At 38.0% G+C, this 18052-nt stretch overlaps 1 protein-coding gene across 1 annotated transcript in view; it reads left to right on the top strand.

The window, feature by feature from the left end:
• NEK1 (NIMA related kinase 1) overlaps nt 1-18052 on the top strand; it is a 132849-nt gene that overhangs the window by 13278 nt on the left and 101519 nt on the right. The window contains 6 exon segments of the mRNA XM_070376046.1: nt 71-138; nt 259-345; nt 2577-2631; nt 4898-5098; nt 9527-9587; nt 13106-13257. Coding sequence (XP_070232147.1) covers nt 71-138; nt 259-345; nt 2577-2631; nt 4898-5098; nt 9527-9587; nt 13106-13257 — 624 coding nt within the window.

An 18052-nucleotide genomic window follows, 5' to 3' on the forward strand; every position in this document is an offset into this window, starting at 1 on the left:
GGGTCAGCATTGTCTTGGGCAAAGACTGGACTGTAACAATATTTCTGTTTTTTTTCCATCTCTTTTACAGAACATATTTTTAACCAGAGATGGAACAATACAACTTGGAGATTTTGGAATCGCTAGAGTTCTTAATAGGTAAATTTTGGTTTGATACAATGTCTTCAGTGAAGTTTTAATTCATGGTGGTATACTTGTGATAATTTATAATATCTTTAAGTATCTTAAGTTTCTCCAATAATTCTCTTTTTGTTCTAGTACTGTAGAGCTGGCTCGAACTTGCATAGGGACCCCATACTACTTGTCACCTGAAATCTGTGAAAATAAACCTTATAATAATAAAAGGTATTTAAAATGATACTTATTTCATGTCGTATAATATTTTCTTTAAATCTTTCGTTGTTATACTATATTGGGTTTCAGAATATTATTCTAAAATCATTAAGGGACATATGTGCACATATGTATGTATTCATATGTATATATACTTTTTTAATGTATAATGAGGGGAATTGTAAAGAAGCTATTTCACTCTCTTGCTGAAGGAACTATAGAAAGAATTACTTTCTTATCTAAGTTATAATGGGAAACAGTGCTTTCTTTGTCTTTCTTTTCATAATAGTTACCTCCTATTGAATTACAATAATTGATATTTATTGAACACTTGCTATATACCAGATACTGTTTTAAATGCACTGTATATATAAACTCTTTTTATCTTCACAGTAGCCTTGTGAGTTGTAGGTATTTGTCATTCCTTCTTTCCTTAGAAGGAAAACAAATGCAGAGAGAGGTGATGTGACTTTATAGTCCCAGGCATCTGACTTCCAAGTCCAAATGCCTAATCACTGAGTCATAGTATGGCTAACAGATTGAATAGTGTGTGTGTCAGGAAGACGAATTCTGCCACTGAATTCCAGTTACCTTTTCTTTTCTCTCACACACACACATTTAAAAATCCCAACCCAGAAACATTCACCTTAGTTTTGAAAGCACCCTACAAGGCTAAAAGGAGGTGGTGACTGGCAATAATGCATGTATTCAGGATTGCTATCCACCCTGCCCCCCTTTTCTTTTGAGGGTAGGGAAACTGTATTTCAGACCTGAGCAGAAGGGATGAGAGCATCATCTGAGCAATGTATTTAAATCAGTTACGATGATCAGTCAAGTCCATGGAGTGTTTTACTAGTGGATATTCTAAAGGAGAGCAGCATTTTCTTTGAGCTAAAGTAATTTTACATGTTAATGCAGTTTCAGTGTCTTTTGGGTGATTCAGTTATGAAAATATTAGTCTTTAAATTTGAAATGGATTTAATCATTCCTTGGAGAATTTTATATAAAATTGATTTTATGAAAAAAATGCTTTAAAACTGTAGTGGATAAACATCATTAATTATGCTTGTAAATTCATATTTTCCCAGATGTTTCTTAAAGAATTTTATTAATAAGATCATTAATGTTTTTCGGAGAAGGCAATGGCACCCCACTCCAGGACTCTTGCCTGGAAAATCCCACGGGCGGAGGAGCCTGGTAGGCTGCAGTCCATGGGGTCGCTAAGAGTCGGACATGACTGAGCGACTTCCCTTTCACTTTTCACTTTCATACATTGGAGAAGGAAGTGGCAACCCACTCCAGTGTTCTTGCCTGGAGAATCCCAGGGACGGGGAGTCTGGTGGGTTGCCGTGTATGGGGTCGCACAGAGTCGGACATGACTGAAGTGACTTAGCAGCAGCAGCAGCAGCAGCAGCATTAATGTTTTTATTTATAGCTTTTAGTTTATAACATGTTCAAGTTACTAAAGGCTTTTTACATTTACTTTTTTATTTTAGTGAAATCTTAAAATTAAACAGATTTGGGGGTTACATTTTGACTTTGTAGATTTTTGTGAGAGATTGGGTAGATAACTTTAGGATTTCAATAATGGGCTTTATTCTTTTCCAGTACATTCAACTTCCAAAAGCAGTGGTTTTTGGTTTTTTTGACTTGTGGCTCTGAATTGTGAGGGTTTTTTTTTTTTTTTTTCTCTCTTAAAAATAGAAATAGCCTTTTAGTTATAAAAATATCTGTTTATTTAAGATAAAAAAGCAGAAGAGACTGTGGATAAAGATGATACTGTAAGTCTTGAAATTAGAAAATAAATTAATGTATTTACTCTTTAATATTTTTTAGTTGGTTGTCACAGATTTGTTTCAGATTTACTTTTAGTAAATGAATATTTTCTTCATTAAAGCAGTATTTTACTTTATAATATTTAAGAAATTGTATTTTGCAAATGATTAAATAAAGCATTTTGATTTTTTGCAAAATAAGAAAACTGAAACATCTGAAATTTACTGATTTTGTTTAAATATTGTTTTGTTAATGATACTTAAAGTAATTATTTAGGCAACTTACTTTTCTAATCTGGGATAACTGCTTTTGTCATTAGTTATGGTTGAAATTTTAAGTTTGAAAGAACACGTTTTATGGAACCTGTATTTTTGCAAAATATTTTCAAGCTGCTTTGTCTTCTTAAAGTGAAAATCTTTTAAAGTAATTTCTGATTCTTGGAGATCTCTCATTTTTCTGTTTTCTAGTGATATTTGGGCTCTGGGGTGTGTCCTTTATGAGATGTGCACACTTAAACATGCAGTAAGTAGAAGTTTGTGAACTATTTTACAAATTATGTAAAAAAAACCCTATAATATTTGTTTAAAAAAACTCATTTGCCATCTATCAGATGACCCACTTGTACTAGGAATTACTCTTCTCTGTTGGTTTGTAAAGTTCTCAGTATTTTCTGAGATGTAAATGTAAACCAGTTTTCCCTTAACATGTGTGCATATATCACATATGCATGGTTATATATGTTGTTATAATATCATATATCATACTTCATTCTAGAAAAGTATTTCTAAAGACAAATCTGCTATCTTTTAAATGTTAAACTTGCATAATGAATTTGATATTTTGGCTTAACAGACTATTAATTTCATTTTAGTAATTTTTCTCAAAACATCCAAATTATTTGACTTTAGAATTGAAATTATCTAAAGAACAGTTTTCAGCATATTTAGGGAGAGGTGATTTTACTGATGCAAGTAGTCTTTAATTCAGAGTATTTTAAAATTTTTACTTTTTAGGTGGCACATAATTTACCGAAAAGGGGAAGTTCTTGTTTTAAGTAGGTTCAGTTTTAATCATTTTCCATATTAAAATCTTGCTTTTTAAAAATGCTTCCTCTACTGATTAAATAGTAACACATTTTTATTACAGAAAACTTAAGGGAATAAATAAAACCCTAAGGAAGTGAATAAATATCAGAAGTGATTGCTCTAGTCAGTAATGTCTGCTTGTAAATTGTTTCTTTCCCAACTTTCTTCTAGAATAATTTATAAAATGAGTTCCATTTTTGTTTTTTTTCCTTCATAAGTTTTGTTGTGTTGTATAAGCAATTTTCTAGCCTATCTTTATTGCCTGATGTTATTTGAATTTTTTTTTTTTTTTTGCTGTGTTTTTTCATGGTTGCATTGTCTCCCATTGTATTACCTTAAGATTTTATTTTTCTTAAGGAAAAGAGCATAGACTGCCAAAGTGCTATGACGTGGTAGATATTAGATCTACATTTTAAAAAATTGGTCAGTTTTTCTGTGACATCTAGTGATTTAGGTCTAAATCTATATATTTTTATTTATTTGGTTTTTTTTTTTTTTTGGCTGCACCTTGCCACTATGGAATCTTAGTTTCTGACCACGGAATTGAACGCTGGCTCATGACTGTGAATGCAAAGTCATAACCACTGGACCTGTCAGGGAATTCCCTAAACCTATTTTAAAAAGTCTTTTCATTTGCATTGTTCTGTCACTGTTGCTTCTGTACTTTGGAGTTATTTACCCTTCAGTGGACACATGAAGCTCAGTGAATCATTAATCTTTATTTTATGAAGAGCTTATCATTTGAGAGATAAGTGAAATTTCACTGTAGTGAAGAAATAGAGTAATAACCTGTTTCTGCATTTAGGATTCCTTCTTAGGTACATAGACATTTCTAGACGATTGAATTGTACTCACATCTTAATAAACAATATCATATTTTATGTGCTAGGAGAACTCAACATTTAAGAGAACTCTTTTATACTTTGTATAATTACCATTGCCTACTTCATACTATTTTAACATAAGTGTACAACTGTTCTATACCATTTTAACTGAAATCTCAAAAGCTTAATTTTACTCTCAAAATCTAAAATCCTTTTAGATTTTAAACTGCCCACCTTTTTTTCCCCCACTTCAGTTAGAGTTTATATTGTGTTTAATCCTAAAATATATGTTTCCATTGATAAGGTTTATATTCCCCTTTGGAATACTTGCCATGTTGATGACTCCATATGGCTTTTGGGAGCATCACACAATTTTTTAATTATTTTTAATAATAATAATGAGCAATGTATAAAAGGAAATTAATTAATACCTTTATTTATTTCATTTTCCCCAAAGGCTTTTAGTTCTCTAGTTAATTTCCTATTCTAGTTGCTACAGCAGGGGCACAGAAAGGCAGATCTTAAATGAAGAGTACCAGGTTTGCTTGTTTTACCACCTTGGTAATTGTTATCTTTTATAAACCCTTTACTCTGATTAGTACAGCTGGGATTAATGATGTCTTCCATCTTTCAGTTTTTTGAATATGTAAAAGTTAATCTTAGAGCAGGTTATACCATTTCATGAGAACTGGTATTTTCTTTTAAATGTGTTTGTAAATAACCAAGTGAATCTTGCTCTGGAGAGCATGTGCTGATTAAAATATTAGAAAGAAGGTTGCAGTTCTGTTGTTTGTTAATAGGAAAAACTCTATTTCTCATTGTTGATACTCATATTTTCAACTTATGTTTCATATGTTTCATTTATTTTCTCAATTTTAGTTTGAAGCTGGCAATATGAAGAACCTGGTACTGAAGATAATATCTGGATCTTTTCCACCCGTGTCTTTGCATTATTCTTACGATCTCCGCAGTTTACTCTCTCAGTTATTTAAAAGAAATCCTAGGGATAGACCATCAGTCAACTCCATATTGGAGAAAGGTTTTATAGCCAAACGCATTGAAAAGTTTCTCTCCCCTCAGGTATTTTTTTTTTTTTTTGTAGTTAAATTGAGCAGGAGGGTTGTGGAGCTTGACTGGGGTGTGGCCTCTTTTGTTTGGAGGAGAGCTCTTTGCAGCTCTGGGGGGTGCGTGCCTTTCCCAGCTGTGCTGGAGTCACTTTCCTTTCTGTTTTCCTGCTACTCTTCCCCTTCCTGTTTGCTTTCCAGTTGTGCATTTGCATTCCTCGTCTGTTTCCTCTTAACACTGCATAACTTCTGACACCTCTCGTCACCATGTGTATAGCAGTTTTTATACATCAGGCAGAATTCAGTTGAGTCCTGACCCTATGTACCCGGATGTGGCATCAGATCCTACAGTTCAAGGGCTCAGTCTCTCCCACAGGACCACCCCCACTTCAGAAGCCATAAGTGGCAGGTTGTCACCTGTGCTTCTGACCATCCGGTTTATGTGTCAGGTTCCCATGACCCCTACCTCTGGTTCCATTGATGTGCTTGCTGGAACAGCTCAAAGGACTCGGAGAAATTTACTTCCATTCACCAGTTCATTATAAAGCATATAGTAAAACATATGCTTGCTGGAGCAGCTCACAAGACTTGGAGAAATTTACTTCCACTCACCAGTTTATTATAAAGCATGTAGGTGAATGGCCAGGAAAAAAGGTACATAATGGTGAGGTCTGGAGTCATCCTAAGTGCAGGAACTGGGGTCCCCCCTTGAATGTTTGCCATTTCAGAAGCTCTCTGAACCTTTTCCCTGGTTTTTTATGGAGTCTTCATTAGTAGGCATGATTAGTAAATCTTTGGTCCTTCGTGATTGGTTCCAGCTCCTTTCCTCTCCTGGTTAGGGGAGGGCAGTGACATTGGAACTTTTAACCCTCTAATCAGGGAGTTGGTTTCCCTGGCAACCAGCTTCCATCCTTAGGTGCTTTCCAAATGTCATCTCATTAACAAAATTTTGGTGTGTCTCAAAAGGGCTTGTTTTGAACAACAAAAGGCACCTTTATGTGCTTCCCACTAAGGAAATTTCAAGGATTTTAGGAGCTGTGTGCCAGAAACTGAGTGCTTACCAAGTATGTATTTCTTAGTCAAAATATCACAAAGTTATTCCTCTGTCTTTTCAGTTTCTGTTGTTTTGTTTTCTGGTTTTGTTTTTTTAATTCTGGTAAAATAGATATAAGATAAAATTATTAATATCACCAGTTTTGAGTGTACAATTAAATGCGTTCATAGTTCTGTGCACCTGTCACCTCATCCATTTCCAGGTCTCTCTTCCTCTTAGAAAACTGAGTCTATACCCATTAATCAGTAACTCCCCTCCACCTCGCCCTGGCCCCTGGTATCCATCTTTCTATATTCTCTGTCTTCTTGGGTTTCTAATGGTAAGACTATTCAACATTTGTCTGCCTCCCTTTCCTCACCTGTGAACAATGGGATTATAAATGTATCTAATTAATAATGCCTTGAAGTGGTAATCAGAGTCAAAAATGATAATGCTTGTGAAGTGCTTAGTGTATAATACTTATTAAGTACTCAGTATACCCAATATATGTTAAGTATTATCAATATATCACTTTACTATGCTAATATAAGTATATTATCTTTATAATTGCTCTTTCTGTAGTAGAAGATGATTGCAAACCACTGTGTGTGGGCATGTATATGTATATATAATAGATTGCTGACTCATGATTCCTCCTCTACTACTTGCATACAGGTGTATAATAAATACTTGTTGAGTTGAATTTTTTTATTTTTTATTTTTATTTTTTAACAATACAATATTGTATTGGTTTTGCCATATATCAAAATGAATCCGCCACAGGTATACATGTGTTCCCCATCCTGAACCCTCCTCCCTCCTCCCTCCCCATGTTGAGTTGAATTTTAATTGAACACGATTTATCAAAAATCTGTCTCAAGTCAGTTAGTATTGGTACCCCGTACTCTTGCCTGGAAAATCTCATGGACGGAGAAGCCTGGTGGGCTGCAGTGCATGGGGTCACTAAGAGTTGGACACGACTGAGCAACTTCACTTTCACTTTTCACTTTCATGCATTGGAGAAGGAAGTGGCAACCCACTCCAGTGTTCTTGCCTGGAGAATCCCAGGGACGGGGGAGCCTGGTGGGCTGCCGTCTCTGGAGTCGCACAGAGTCAGACGTGACTGAAATGACTTAGCAGCAGCAGCATGGTCACCTGAAAGTGGAATTATCTTATATAACTTGTGTGACCTTTGTTGATTTAAATGATCACTGTTAAACTGTTCTATGAATCAGATATCTAGCAAAATCATAGTTTTATTACTTTAAATGTTCATGAGATGAGAGGGAAGTGTCATATATCCTCTGACTTTTAACGGAATATCCATATGAGCAAATAATCTTAAGGAAACAGAAATGTGGATTTAACTGTTACTACCAAGAGAATACATTAGTAAGCAAGAAAGCCAGTTAAAAATTGGCAGTTAAAGGCCACTAATATAGGACATAGCTACAACCTCTGAAGTGTGGGTGTTTTACAAGACTCCTTTGTTACAAATAACATTTTCAAGCACAAATTTATGGTGCAGTGTGCTATTGTTTTTGACAGCTACTGGAGAAGAAAGAATCAGTTCAGTTCAGTTCAGTCGCTCAGTCGTGTCTGACTCTTTGCGACCCCATGAATTGCAGCACGCCAGGCCTCCCTGTCCATCACCAACTCCCGGAGTTCACTCAGACTCATGTGCATCAAGTCAGTGATGCCATCCAGCCATCTCATCCTCTGTCGTCCCCTTCTCCTCCTGCCCCCAATCCCTCCCAGCATCAGAGTCTTTTCCAATAGGTCAACTCTTCGCATGAGGTGGCCAAAGTACTGGAGTTTCAGCTTTAGCATCATTCCTTCAAAAGAAATCCCAGGGCTGATCTCCTTCAAAATGGACTGGTTGGATCTCCTTGCAGTCCAAGGGACTCTCAAGAGTCTTCTCCAACACCACAGTTCAAAAGCATCAATTCTTCGGCACTCAGCCTTCTTCACAGTCCAACTCTCACATCCATATATGACCACAGGAAAAACCATGGCCTTGACTAGACGTATCTTTGTTGGCAAAGTAATGTCTCTGCTTTTGAATATGCTGTCTAGGTTGGTCATAACTTTCCTTCCAAGGAGTAAGCGTCTTTTAATTTCATGGCGCAGTCACCATCTGCAGTGATTTTGGAGCCCAGAAAAATAAAGTCTAACACTGTTTCCACTGTTTCTCCATCTATTTCCCATGAAGTGATGGGACCGGATGCCATGATCTTCGTTTTCTGAATGTTGAGTTTAAGCCAACTTTTTCACTCTCCACTTTCACCTTCATCAAGAGGCTTTTGAGTTCCTCTTCACTTTCTGCCATAAGGGTGGTATCATCTGCATATCTGAAGTTATTGATATTTCTCCCGGCAATCTTGATTCCAGCTTGTGTTTCTTCCAGTCCAGCGTTTCTCATGATGTACTCTGCATATAAGTTAAATAAGCAGGGTGACAATATACAGCCTTGACGTACTCCTTTTCCTATTTGGAACCAGTCTGTTGTTCCATGTCCAGTTCTAACTGTTGCTTCCTGACCTGCATACAAATTTCTCAAGAGGCAGATCAGGTGATCTGGTATTCCCATCTCTTTCAGAATTTTCCACAGTTTATTGTGATCCACACAGTCGAAGAAAGAATGACTTCAGTCAATCTCTCTGAGTTTCTTTTTTCCCATACCAACAGTTAGGACAGACAAATAGATAGTCTCAAGGCTGAAGCACTGGAATTCAACTCAGTTCAGTTCAGTCACTCAGTCGTGTCCAACTCTTTGTGACCCCATGGACTGCAGCACGCCAGACCTCCCTGTCCACCACCAACTCTTGGAGTTTACTCAAACTCATGTCCTTTGAGTCTGTGATGCCATCCAACCATCTCATCCTCTGTCGTCCCCTTCTCCTCCCACATTCAGTTTTTCCCAGCATCAGGGTCTTTTCCAAAGAGTCAGGAATTCAGCTAGCCATCAACAAAAGAAAATACTCAAGCCTGATATACATAGAATATGTAACATGGAAAGAAAAGAGGGCAGATGATGGCTACTAGTAACAAGAGTGTTTGACAGACATGCTTAGTAAATACGTGGTATCTCGTTATGTACCCACCACTTAGATTTCATTCTTCACCAGAAATGTTCTGTTCTTCTTATGATTTTTCTGCTATATATCTGCATTTGATTAATTCTAGGAGAAAGCTTGTCCAGAGAAATGATAAATAAGTTGGTAAGATTGGGAAGAAATTAACGTAAGAGAAATTTGATGAATGGACAATTTAGATTTTAGTACAGTTTATTTGGCAGCATAATTGTAACTGAAAAAGAAAAAAAATGTATTCTGATTAATGGCTAGGTATTTTTTTAATTGAAAATTTCATATCTTTTCTAACTTTTCTCCCCACCTCTTTCAATTTAAGCTTATTGCAGAAGAATTTTGTCTAAAAACATTTTCCAAGTTTGGAGCACAACCTCTACCAGGTAAGTGGAATTTAACATGAATCCTTTCCTGTGTTTGTGATAATCAAAAACAGTATGTGTTTGATACTAATTATATTGGAGATATTTGTAGATAAAATAAGTTGGGGTAGTTGTATGATAAATCTAATCCAGAGGAAATGAATCTAAAAATTTTTAATTATATGTGATGAGTTAATAACAAAGTTTCCGTTTTATCTGCCTTCATTTAAATGAATTCTGTTTTGAAATCTTATTTCTTATTCAAGTGTTCAGCTTATATTCTGAGAATATTGTTATGAAATGTTATATAATGCCCTAAGTGCAAATACTTTTTTTTAATTAATTTTTTATTAAGTTTTTGATTGTACTGGGTCTCACTGGCTTTAGTTGCAGCAGTAGTTGTGGAGCATGGGCTTAGTTGCCCCGAGGTGTGTAGAATCTTCCCCGACCACAGATAAAACCCATGTCCTCTTCATTGACAGGCAGATTCTTATCTTCTGTACCACCAGGGAAGCTCCAGTGCAAATCTTTATGTAAAATAATTTTCTTTAAGAAATATTTAATATTGTAAAATACTTTAAAAGTAAATCGGTGTGAAGTCAGACACCTTAGCAAGGATAATTATTCTTTTAAATATGGGACATCAGCAGTGGAGTATTTTTTGGATTATCAGCATGGTTATATATTGTTTATGTATATATCTTTTTGAGAGGGAAATCATTTATTCCCCATGGAATGATTTCAGATGGATTTCTGAAATCCGTGGAAGTTATTAAGACTTGAAGATTGTGGTTTTTTAAGCATAATGCTTTGCATGTCTTACTCCATTGTGAGTATAAATACATTAATAAAAATGAATTCCATATCATAAAGCTTGAGTCCATAACAGCTGGACATGGAGTGGCAATGTGCTCTTGGGAAGGCCAGATGTGTCAGCTCTTCTTAAACACCTCTAAGCCGACAGAAGCTGGCCATCCTGACAGTCAGCCCAGTAGGAACCACATTCATGAGACAGACACAAGGCAGGGTCAGCATGTCCCTCCTGGCGCTCTTGTCTCATGACAAGTCACATCTTCATCAAAGCCTCCTTGTCACACAGACAGGAATCCCTGGGTCAGCACGGTCTTCCCAGTGGGTGAGCCTCCCAGGCAGTGGAGCGGGGTACCCTAGTGGGAGGAGCTGGCTGGAGGAGTGTGTGACTCAAGGTGCTAACATAGGAGCTGTCGAGCCCCTTGTGGACTCCCTTCCTGGCAGGAAGCTTCCTCCTCCTGGGAGGCGCACCTCTGAAGTGGGGAATACTCAGAAGCCAGATGAGAGCTGAGTAGCCCTCCTTCTTCTCTAGGGGGTGCAGGGTACTGTTCCTGTGGTCTCCTGGGACCCCTCCTGTTTGTGCTTTGGTGCCTCTTGCCCCTTTTCTGGCACGCATGTGGTTATGTTAATATATGCAGCCAGGTTCCAGTGGTGTGGCTGTGTACCTGTCTTCGAAAAGAAGCTTACAATTCTCAGAGGCAAAATTTTTTTCCTCACATTTCCTAATTCCTGTCACATTACAATTGAAGTATGTGTTTAGAAAAACTTATTCTCAGGTCTTCTACACATGTTAATTGTGAATATAAACTGCCAGTCAAATGGCTAATGTTGCTTTTATTTTTATAAGCATTCACTAAATTGAGTAATATGTCATTATAAAAATCAAAAAGAAGAAATAAAAATTACCCTACTCTTAATACATTTATTTGGTATATATATTTCAATAACAGATGCATAATGATTGGAAATTGGGGTTGTGTTATAAAGAAAGATTTTTTTTTTAATTCACAATATTATATCTTGATCATTTTCTAATGCAGTTAAACATTCTTTGAAGAACAGAGCTTAATGGTAGTATTTCCTTGTAAACTCCTAGTTAAATTTTTTTCTCCATTCCCCTCCTAAAGAAGAAGCATAGTGGTTGGCAGAGATCGATCACGTGGTTCTCAGACAGGGTATAACCCTGGGGTGGAGGGCAGACTGGGTGGGGAGTAGGGCTGAGCAGGGAGAAGGAGTCAGGGAGGAAAGGACTTCAGGAAGACCTAATGGCATCCCACTCCAGTACTCTTGCCTGGAAAATCCCATGGACGGAGGAGCCTGGTAGGCTGCAGTCCATGGGGTCTCGAAGAGTCGGACACGACTGAGCGACTTCACTTTCACTTTCCTTAATGCAGCTGGGACTCTTTGACCTCCTTTAGTCTCTTTGAGGGAGAAGGAAATGGCAACCCACTCCAGTATTCTTGCCTGGAGAATCCCATGGACAGGGGAGCCTAGTGGGCTGCCGTCTGTGGGGTCACACAGAGTTGGACATGACTGAAGCGACTTAGCATGCATGCACGCATTGGAGAAGGAACCGGCAGCCCGCTCCAGTATTCTTGCCCAGAGAATCCCAGGGACAGGGGAGCCTGGTGGGCTGCCGTCTATGGGGTCGCAGAGTCGGACACGACTGAAGCGACTTAGCAGCAGCAGTCTCTTTGAGGAATGTGAAGTGTAGACTTCCATTTTCATTACTTTAGTCTTAACAGTTTATCTTCAGTTTGCCATTGTTCTAAGACTAAACCCTGTCTAGGCTTCAGTAAAAGTTTAATATTGATATATAATGCTGAATGTGTATATATTTTTGTGGTTCTCTGATTAGTTTTTTGACATCAATTAATAAACATTGTCCTTTTTGTAATTTATTTTTTAATTGAAGGATAATTGCTTTACAGAATTTTGTTGTTTTCTGTCAAACCTCAACATGAATCAGCCATAGGTATACAGATATCCCCTCCTCTTAAATCTCCCTCCCACCTCCCTCCCCATCCCACCCCTCTAGATTGATACAGAGCCCCTGTAAACATTGTTCTTGATATACGTTGTTCTCTGAACATCTTGACCAGTTTCTACACCTACCAGCAGTGCATAAATGTACTCGTTTCCTGGGACCCTAAGCTATAGTGATTCTTTTAAAGTACCTGTTTTTCAGAGGGTCTGTAGGTGCAGGCATTACTCAGACTATATAAGAAGCAAATATTAATTCTCATAGTGATGGAATTATTGCTTAACAGTTGCTCTTGAAGTTTATGTTCTGATTTTGAGAGTAATTTCTAAGATATGGAAAATTCTTTATAAAATTTATTTTTAACGTCTTTATTAAAATGTAACCCACATAAAATTCAGTTTACCCATTTAAAGTCAATGATTCAGTGTGCTTTAGTATATTCACAGACGTGTACAATCATCATCCACCATCAGTTTTAGAGGTGTGCTTTTTCTATATGAGAAATTTCAGCATCTTAGAGGAGTGTCGCTTCTTGCTTCTTTCAGAAAGTGGCTTTAGTGTAAAATAGTCACTATGAAGGCATTGATACGTGGTAAGGAGTGAAGGAGATGTTTAGTGAAGGGTCTCAAACTGAACACTGTCAGTGATTATGAACATGAAAAAGTTCTGTGTTGAAGAATTTTGAAATTGAAGATTTAACACTAAGAACTCTGAAAATAATTCTTTGTATTATTTTCTCATGTAGCTAAAAGACCAGCTTCAGGACAAAGCTTGGCTTCTATTATGTCTGCTCAGAAAATTACAAAGCCTGCTGCTAAATATGGAATACCGTTAACAAATAAGAAATATATAGATAAAAAATTACATGAAAGGAAGCCACTCCAGAAATATAAACAGGTATGATGTGGTGATGATATTACAAACTGTATATTAGTAATGTTCAATTTGACCTTATTTTATTGCAGCTCAGTTCAGTTAATCTTTATGTCTATAGGATTGTTTTTATTGAGTTATTAAAGAGCATTGCTGTTCTCTGCTTCACCAGTCTTCTAAAACTTAGGACACTTACAGAAGTCATGAAGAGACATTAAGTAGATAGATTAAGTAAAGTATTTGGTGCATTAAAAAGAAAGTGACATTATAAATGAAATCACCGTTGAATAACCTAAGCAGAACCATTTGTTTTTGTGCATAAAATAAATAAACATCTGAGATAAACATCATAAAGATCTGGGAAAAATTTGAATTTAAGGATTCATATGAGATAATTAAATATGTGGAGGGATATGACCTTGTGGTCTGTCATGTTTCAAAAGAAAATTAAGGCCTGTAGCATTTAGGTGCTGTGCCTAAAAACATAGATTAGTTGCAAGAATTTGTCATTTTTCTTCCATGTCTGTAGCTGCTGTATTCTCTGGAATATGGGACCTGTTGGTTTTGCTCTGTGTCTGCACATACATGTACACAAATGCTCAGAAAAAAGTTTCGGTACATAGGTGTGCTATAAGACAAACCTCACAGTAGGGGAGTTCTTTGTCTTTGGCATGCATGATGTGTGCACTGTCCAGCCCCAGGGTCTTGAGCAGGGCAGTGAAGGGTAAATTTCCAGCTGAAGGGCACTGTGACAGCTGGCACCCTGGGTTTGTGGATTTTACTTTTTTGTTGTGTTTGTTGTTTTTGTTCAGTTGCCAAGTTGTGTCCAACACTAGTGACCCCATGTACTGCAGCACACCAGGCTTTCCTGTCCCTCCCTATCTCTTGGAGTTTGCCCAAGTTCATGCCCACTGAATCAGTGATGCCATCCAACCTCATCCTCTGTCACCCCCTTTAGCTCCTGCCCAGCATCAGGGTCTTTTCTAATGAGTTGTCTCTTCGTATTAGGTGGCCAGAGTATTGGATCTTCAGCTTCAGCATCACTCCTTCCAATGAATATTCAGGGTTGATTTCCTTTAGGATGGACTGGTTGGATCTCCTTGCAGTCCAAGGGACTCTCAAGAGTCTTCTCCAGCACCACAATTCGAAGGCATCAATTTTTTGGCACTCAGCCTCCTTTATGATCCATCTCTCACATCCGTACATGACTGCTGGAAAAACCATAGCTTTCACTATACAGACCTTTGTCGGCAAGGTGATGTCTTTGCTTTTTAATACACTGTCTAGGTTTGTCATAGCTTTCCTGCCAAGAAGCAATTGTCTTCTTATTTCATGGCTGCAGTCACCATCTGCAGCAGTCTTAGAGCCCAAGAAGAGGAAATCTGTCACTGCATCCATGTTTTTCCCTTCTGTTTGCCATGAAGTGATGGGACTGGATGCCATGATCTTAGTTTTCTTAATATTGAGTTCTAAGCCAGCTTTTCCACTCTCTTCTTCCACCCTCATCAGAAGACCTTTTTAGTACCTCTTCACTTTCTGCCATTAAAGTGGTATCTGCATATCTGAGGTTGTTGATATTTCTCCTGGCAATCTTGATTCCAGCTTGTAACTCATCCATCCCAGCATTTCACATGATGTGCTCTGTATATAAGTTAAATAAACAGGGTGACAATAAACAGCCTTGTCATACTCCTTTCTCAATTTTGAAGCAGTCTGTTGTTCCATATAAGGTTCTAACAATTGCTTCTTGACCCACAAACAGGTTTTTCAGGAGACAGGTAAGATGGTCTGGTATTCCCATCCCCTTAAGAGTTTCCACAGTTTTTTAATGATCCACACAATCAAAGGTGTTAGCATAGTCAATGAAACAGAAGTAGATGTTTTTCTGGAATTCTCTTGCTTTCTGTATGATACAGTGAATGTTGACAATTTGATCTCTGGTTCCTCTGCCTTTCCTAAACCTAGTTTGAACAACTGAACATTCTTGGTTCACATAATGCTGAAGCCTGGCTTGAAGGATTTTGAGCATAACCTTATTAGTATGGGAGATGAGTGCAATTGTCTGGTAGTTTGAACATCCTTTAGTAGTGCCTTTCTTGGGAATTGGGATGAAGATTGAACTTTTCAGTCCTGTGACCACTTCTGGGTTTTCCAAAATTGCTGATATATTGAGTGTAACACTTTAATAACGTCATCTTTTAGGATTTTAAATAGCCTGCTGGAATTCCATCACCTCCACTTGCTTTATTGGCAGCAGTGCTTCCTAAGGCCCTCTTAATTTCATACTCCACAATGTCTGGCTCTGGGTGAGTGACCAAACCATCGTGGTTATCAGGGTCATTAAGGTCTTTTTTAAACGGTTCTTTTGTGTATTCTTGCCATCTTTTCTTGATCTCTTTTGCTTCTATTAGATCTTTACCATTTCTGTCCTTTATTGTGCCCATCTTTGGATAAAATGTGCCTTTGATATCTCCAGTTTCTTGAAGAGATCTCAGGTCTTTCCCTGTCTGTTTTCTCCTCTGTTTCTTTACATTGTTCATTGAAAAAGGCCTTCTTGTATCCCCTTGCTGTTCTCTGAAAGTCTGCATTTAGTATTGGTGTACCTTTCCCTTTCTCCTTTGCTTTTTGTTGCTCTTTTTTCCTCAGTTATTTGTAAAGCCTCCTCAGACAACCACTTTACCTTCTCACATTTCTTTTTCTTTGGGATGATTTTGTTTGTTGCCTCCTGTACACTGTTACAAACCTCTGTCCATAGTTCTTTAGGCACTCTGTTTACTAGATCTAATCCCTTGAATCTATTGTCACCCCCACTGTATATTCACGGGATTTGATTTAAGTTGTACCTGACTAGCCTCATGAATTTCCCTGCTTTCTTTAGTTTAAGCCTGAATTGCGCTATAAGGAGCTGATGATCTAAGCCACAGTCAACTTCAGGTCTTGTTTTTGCTGACTATATACAGCTTCTCCATCATCCGCTACAAAAAATACAATCAATCTGATTTCAGTATTGATCATTTGATGATGTCCATGTGTAAAGTCGTCTCTTGTGTTGTTGAAAAAGGGTGTTTGCTATGACCAGTGAGTTCCCTTGGCAGAATTCTATTAGCCTTTCCCCTGCTTCATTTTATACTCTAAGACCAAACTCCAGTTATCTCTTGACTTCCTGCTTTCACATTCCAGTCCCCTATGATAAACAGGACTTCTTTTTTTGGTGTTAGTTCTAGGAGGTCTTGATAGAACTGATCAGCTTCAGCTTCTTTGGTCGGGACATAGATGTGGATTACTGTGGTACTGAACGGTTTGCCTTGGAAGCAAACTGAGATCATTCTGTTGTTTTTGAGATTGCACTCAAGTACTACATTTGGAACTCTTTAGTTGACTATGAGGGTACTCCATTTCTTCCGTTGGATTCTTACCCACAGTGGTAGATATCATGGTCATCTGAATTCAGTTCATCCTTTCCTGTCCATTTTTGTTCACTGATTTCTAAGATGTCATTGTTTATACTTGCCATTTCCTGCTTGACCACATCCAATTTACCTTGATTCATAGACCTAACATCCCAGGTTTCTATGCCGTACTGTTCCTTACAGCATCAGATTTTACTTTCATCCCCAGACATGTCCACAGGTGTCATTTCCTCTTTGGCCCAGCCGCTTCATTCTATTAATAGTTATATAATCATACTATTAATAGTTACATCAGATCAGATCAGATCAGTCGCTCAGTCGTGTCCGACTCTTTGCGACCCCATGAATCGCAGCACGCCAGGCCTCCCTGCCCATCACCAACTCCCAGAGTTCATTCAAACTCACGTCCATCGAGTCAGTGATGCCATCCAGCCATCTCATCCTCTGTCATCCCCTTCTCCTTTTGCCCCCAGTCCCTCCCAGCATCAGAGTCTTTTCCAATGAGTCAACTCTTTGCATGAGGTGGCCAAAGTATTGGAGTTTCAGCTTCAGCATCATTCCTTCAAAAGAAATCCCAGGGCTGATCTTCAGAATGGACTGGTTGGATCTCCTTGCAGTCCAAGGGACTCTCAAGAGTCTTCTCCAACACCACAGTCCAGAAGCATCAATTCTTCGGTGCTCAGCCTTCTTCACAGTCCAACTCTCACATCCATACATGACCACAGGAAAAACCATAGCCTTGACTAGACAGACCTTTGTTGGCAAAGTAATGTCTCTGCTTTTGAATATGCTGTCTAGGTTGGTCATAAATTTCCTTCCAAGGAGTAAGCATCTTTTAATTTCATGGCTGCAGTCACCATCTGCAGTGATTTTGGAGCCCAGAAAAATAAAGTCTGATACTGTTTCCACTGTTTCCCCATCTGTTTCCCATGAAGTGATGGGACCGGATGCCATGATCTTCGTTTTCTGAATGTTGAGCTTTAAGCCAACTTTTTCACTCTCCACTTTCACCTTCATCAAGAGGCTTTTCAGTTCCTCTTCACTTTCTGCCATAAGGGTGGTGTCATCTGCATATCTGAGGTTATTGATATTTCTCCCGGCAGTCTTGATTCCAGCTTGTGTTTCTTCCAGTCCAGCGTTTCTCATGATGTACTCTGCATATAAGTTAAACAAACAGGGTGATATTATACAGCCTTGACATACTCCTTTTCCTATTTGGAACCAGTCTGTTGTTCCATGTCCAGTTCTAACTGTTGCTTCCTGACCTGCATACAAATTTCTCAAGAGGCAGATCAGGTGGTTTGGTATTCCCATCTCTTTCAGAATTTTCCACAGTTTATTGTGATCCACACAGTCAAAGGCTTTGACATAGTCAATAAAGCAGAAATAGATGGTTTTCTGGAACTCTC

This window comes from Bos mutus, chromosome 8 (assembly GCF_027580195.1).
Source record: "Bos mutus isolate GX-2022 chromosome 8, NWIPB_WYAK_1.1, whole genome shotgun sequence".
Classification (NCBI taxonomy): Eukaryota; Metazoa; Chordata; class Mammalia; order Artiodactyla; family Bovidae; genus Bos; species Bos mutus.